General features: G+C 48.4%; 1 protein-coding gene across 1 annotated transcript in view; it reads left to right on the top strand.

The window, feature by feature from the left end:
* STX2 (syntaxin 2) overlaps positions 1-1,490 on the top strand; it is a 41,049-nt gene extending 39,559 nt beyond the window's left edge. The window contains exon 11 of the mRNA XM_007955049.1: positions 1,410-1,490. Within this exon, the coding sequence (XP_007953240.1) occupies positions 1,410-1,490 (81 nt within the window). The remainder of the gene's footprint in view (positions 1-1,409) is intronic.
* The last annotated feature ends 3,937 nt before the right edge of the window (positions 1,491-5,427 follow it).

Below are 5,427 nucleotides of genomic sequence, written 5' to 3'. Positions count from 1 at the left end.
GACGCACTGCACCGTGAGGGGAGCTGAGGGTGACGCACTGCACCGTGAGGGGAGCTGAGGTGACGCACTGCACCGTGAGGGGAGCTGAGGTGACGTGCTGCCGTGAGGGGAGCTGAGGTGACGCGCTGTCGTGAGGGGAGCTGAGGGTGACGCACTGCACTGTGAGGGGAGCTGAGGTGACGCGCTGCACTGTGAGGGGAGCTGAGGTGACGCACTGCACTGTGAGGGGAGCTGAGGTGACGCGCTGCACTGTGAGGGGAGCTGAGGTGACGCGCTGCCGCGAGGAGAGCTGAGGTGAATCAGTACATTATGAGGTGCTTGTTCCAGGCACAGAGCAGATCCTGGTTAAAAGATGCATCCCTCCTTCTTCATGCCCTAAACAACATGCCAACTCAGTGAAAAGCTCCTTGGTTTTATAGACATCAAAGATGGTGGGTACGGTAACTTTCCATTTCTGTCCTGCTGGGTCTATACCCATTTTCCAGAGTTACAAAAACTGATATATGTAGCGTTTAATTGGATGCTTTGCTGCTGCTTCTGTCCTAGATGTTGGCTGTCCCCTGGCTTGCGTCCTGTGTTTTTATTCCTTCAGGCTGGCAGAGCCCCAGGGGCTCTGTGGAGGAAAGCATTCCCTGTGTCGAGGCGGGCAGACAAGCAGGACTTGTTCGGCAGATAACTGCGTCCTTGGTTTCCTGAGCTCTACGTGCACGAAAGAAAACTGTTCTGTGTGTCACTTCACCAGCAATTTATCCAAATAATATGACACCCCCCCCCGGATGAAACCTAATTTCTGAGAGTTATATAGCAGAGTTATTGATTGAATTATACACCCCTCCCTCAAAAAATAGGAGCTCTGGTGGCATAGTGCCTAAGGCATTTGACTGCTAACCAGAAGGCTGGTGTTCAAACCCACCAGCCACTCCTTGGAAGGAAAATATATGTGTTGTAAAGCCTAGTGTTTATTCCTGTGGTTATAATCCCATTTGGGAATGAATTTTCTGTTATGTTAACAGGGTGGGATTATTGTAGAGTGTTTCTTGAGTTCTTACAAGAGCTGAAAAGAGCAGATTAAGAAGCAGATAGGAAAAGATCGATGCCACACCACACAGAGATCTCTAAGGAAGCAGGAAACAGAAGCTGAACAGATAAGAGCTGACAGAGAGCCTGCCCCCAGAGTGGGGGTTAGCTCTGTTACAGCGGCACCGGAGAACGAGCACAAGCAGTCATCTCCTAAATGAGGTCTCTCTCGCTCTCTCTCTTTTTTTGAGAGTCAAAAATTGTCTCAGAGGGTTAAGCAGAGCTTGAAATAAGTCCTGCTTGCTGGGTCACTTTATTTTAAACGGTTGATGTCTTTCAAGGTGGCGAGATGGGCTAAAGCTTGACATAATCAGCTTGCTTTTCTTTGACAGAAAAAGTGGATCATTGTTGCTGTGTCAGTGGTTCTGGTGGCCATAATTGCTCTAATTATCGGTTTGTCAGTTGGCAAATGAGGACGTGGATGACGGCAGTGTGCATGCCCTCTGCCTGCATGGCAGTAAGTAACTAATCAGCTCGTTGACTCATTAACCCTTCTAACTAGCCAGGCTGGCCTGTTAATTGACTTAATAATGAAAGCTTGGCTGTCTCACCGCATGGTGCCAGTGGCGCCCTCCGGTGGTACCTGTGCCTCTCTGCGCTCTGGTCTCAGCACTGGCGGTGCCCAGGCCTCCTGTGTGCAGTCGCCTTTTCAAGCTTCTAGATGTGCTTGTTGGCCTCGGTGTGACAGGGTGGCGGGTAGCACTGGCTCTTACGTCTTTTCAGACTTCTCATTTCATCTCAGAAGGCCACTCATCTCTCTCTCTCTATCATTATTTAAAGGAAATAATCATGTCACTGATGATTAACACTTAATTTTAAAATACTAACATTTATTTTAATATGTCTCTTACATTTTAACTTTCAGAATAGTTATCACTACTGAAAGTTACTTTGTAAAATATATTTGTTAAAAAAAATTAAAGTAGTATCAGAAGAAAATAATAAACACGTGAAGTAAAAAGTAAAAGGATGTATTTGCTCATCATTTTGGAATTCGATGGAATAGAGCTAAAGGTATGACAGTGTTCAATGCAGTTAAAACCCTTTGTCTAATTTGTTTCTATTTGACAGCATCTATTTTATTTGGAAATATTTCCTTATTAAAATGGGAATTAAGTGTTACTGTGCTGCTGTTGTTGTTATGTGCCATCGAGTCGGACCCGACTCACAGCAACCCCTCCTTGGGTTTCTGAGGTGGTATCACTTCAGAAGTAGATTGCCCAATCTTCCTTCTGAGGAGTGGCTGGTGGGTTTGAGCCGCCAACCTTCTGGTTAGCAGTCAAGTGCCTTAGGCACTACGCTACCAGAGTCATTCTTAATTCTAGGATTCTGAGTATAAAACAAACAAAAAAATAAACTCACTGACATTGAGTCGTTTCCAACACTCTTAGCAACCCCCATTGGATTTCTGAGGCTGTAAATCTTTACAGAAGTAGATCACCTTGTGTTTGTTCCGTGGAGCTGCTGGTGGGTTTGAACTGCTGGCCTTCTGGTTAGCAGTCAAGTGCCTTATCCACTAAGCCACCAGAACTCCCTGAGTATAAAAGATATGTAATTTATTTGTTTAAAATGTCACTAAGCTCTGGTGATGTAGTGTCAAAGGCATTTGACTGATAACCAGAAGGCTGGTGGTTCAAACCCACCAGACACTCTTGAGAAGGAAGACTGGGCAGTCTATGAGATACCGCCTCCAAAACCCAGGGAGGGGTCACTGTGAGTCAGAATCCACTTGATGGCATTGAGGTTTTTTTTATTGCTGCAATATTTATATCACCCTTTTCCAAACTTAAGGAGCTCTAGTGGCACACTGCCTAAGGCATTTGACTGTTAACCAAAAGGTTGGTGGTTCAAACCCACCAGCTGCTCTGTGGAATGAAGATGGGGCAATCTCCTTCTGTAAAGATTTACTGCCTTGGAAACTCAAATCAGTGTGACTATGGGTCAGAACTGACTTGATGGCAGTGGGTTTGTTTTTTCTTTCCCCCAAAACTTGAGTAGATGGAGTATTTGCCTCTGGCTCTGTTACACGTTAATTCTGCATCCTGTTTGCACTAACGCTTTGCTTGAGGTTAAGTGCTGGCGGCTCTGTTAAACTCGGAGCTGCCAGGGGTTCCTCTTGAAGGGCGTGGCTGGCATCACTGCTGAGCTGGAGCACGGGCAAGCCTCCTCCCAGGGTCTCTGCTTTGTGACAAGGGGCCCCAGAGGAACCCAGTTCATTACGAAAGGGAGGGCCAACGTCATAGGCAGCTGGCACTTCAACAAAGGGTTATGGTGCAAAGGAGTCACTTGCACGGTCAGTGGTCACTACTGCTTTCCAGTCTTAAGGTTTCTCTCTTCACGGGAGCGAGCGTCCGCTACCCATAAGGTCCGTAATTAAGAGATGAGTAACCGGAGCAGTTCACTGTGTTCTGCTGTCAGTGAGGCCACAGGGCGGCACTTGAGACCCTCAGGTCACTAGCTCTGGGGTGGTGTGTCAGTCGGCATCCCGTTCCTGAGTCAGACGCAAGGACCCCTTAACTCCCACGCTTTGGTTGCACCAAGTGTTGATGTGTTTTCTTGTCATTTCCCTGGTAGCTCTGCCAAGAAGAAGGTAGAGGGGATTCGTCTTCACTCATATAATGGTCTGTGTAACGTTTTTCTCATTTTTGGTGAGACATCTATTCTCTTCCTGTTTCCTTGTAGCTAGTTGAATGTGGCTAGTCGAATGTGGTTACGCATGAGCTGAAATGACCGTTATTAGCTTGCATCTGGGGAAATGAGTGGCTTTCCATCGGTGCTGTTTGGTATTGATGTGGAACCAAAGGACGTCTGGCCATCCCGAGCCTCAGCCCGGACGGCCAGTGTCCCCTGGGGCATGCAAATGCCAACGAGTGTAAAGCGATACTCGCTAATGAACCGATTAGAGTGCACACTCCACACTTGTTCTGTATACAACGCAGCAGTAGGGGCTTTCAGACAGTTACTTCTAAAACATTGCTTTATTCCTTCACTGTCAGCAGACAACTTGTTGCAGCTGTTCTGCAGTCTGGGTAGCACACTGTCTGCATTTCGTAGAGGTGAGCCTAATCTCACGACCCTGCCACGTGGCTGGGTGCCCCCTTCCCGTCTAAGGGCGCGACGAGGGGCAGCCTGCCTGCGCTCCGCTATAGAGCGGGGCCAGGGCCTGTCAGGGCGTTGCCCCCCCCAGAAGCAGCCCAGGTATCTATCTGGCTTGAGCTATGGTCGGGATAACCAGGGTGGTGGTTTAGGAGCTCTAGTGATGCAGTAGTTAAAGCATTGGGCTGCTAACCAGAAGGTCAGTGGTTTGAACCCACCAGCTGCTCTGCAGGAGAAAGATGAAGCAGTCTGCCTCCGTAAAGACTGACAGCCTTGGAAGCCCCATAGGCAGTTGTACTCTGTTAAGTATGTAACTTAGGGGCCTGGGATTCAGATATGATGGGATTTGGAAGGGCAGAACTGAAAGCTGGCTGTGGCCAGGCCGTCCACGCACAGGAAGTGCCGGAAGCTTGGCAGGGAACCGGGGAGCAGCACTGATCTGCGAGGTGGGGCAGACGTGTGCTGAGTTTGGGAGGTGAGGCGTGGGCCATGGGAGGGAAGGAAGGAAAAGGGGTCTCTCAGAAAAGGTGCTAAGAGAAGATGCTAGAAAGGTGGGCATAGTCCTCAGTGTCTAGGGAAGGACCTAATAGTACGAAGAAAGGTCGATTGTGGGGAGGAGGTATCTCGAGCCCTGCCAGGTCAGCCCCATTCACGCTTGACATGTTGGTACTAGTTTAGAGCTGTCCAGGCTCTGTGGCCGTGATTTCTTAGATGAAAGTGCACTTATTTCTGGTAACTTTAACTTAAAATGGGAAGCGCTGCTTTTTTAAGAGACCCAGAGTTAACCAGTACGGGGAGTTTTCCTCGTGTGCTCCCATCCCTTCTCCCCGTTTCCCCTGGACACGTGCCTAGAGACATGCAGATTCCCTAAGCCAAAGGCGTTAGCCTTCCAGGGTGCCGTGATGCTCGTTAACATATCTGAATCTATAGACATACGTACACACACACACGTACACATGTAAAGTCCATGCTGACATGCACACATGTAAAGGCCCATGCTGACACACACACACATGTAAAGGTCCATGGCGACACACACACACATGTAAAGGTCCATGCTGACACACACACACACACACACACACACAAAGGTCCATGGTGACACACACACGTAAAGTTCCATGCTGACACACACATGCACACATGTAAAGGTCCATGGTGACATACACACGTAAAGGTCCATGCTGACACACACACACACACAAAGGTCCATGCTGACACACACACACACACACACATGTAAAGGTCCATGGT

This window comes from Orycteropus afer, unplaced genomic scaffold (genome assembly GCF_000298275.1).
Source record: "Orycteropus afer afer isolate SDZICR_OR568_19922 unplaced genomic scaffold, OryAfe1.0 scaffold00489, whole genome shotgun sequence".
NCBI lineage: Eukaryota > Metazoa > Chordata > Mammalia > Tubulidentata > Orycteropodidae > Orycteropus > Orycteropus afer.
The sequence above is the reverse complement of the archived record's forward strand: the minus strand, read 5'-3'. Positions and strand labels throughout refer to the sequence as shown.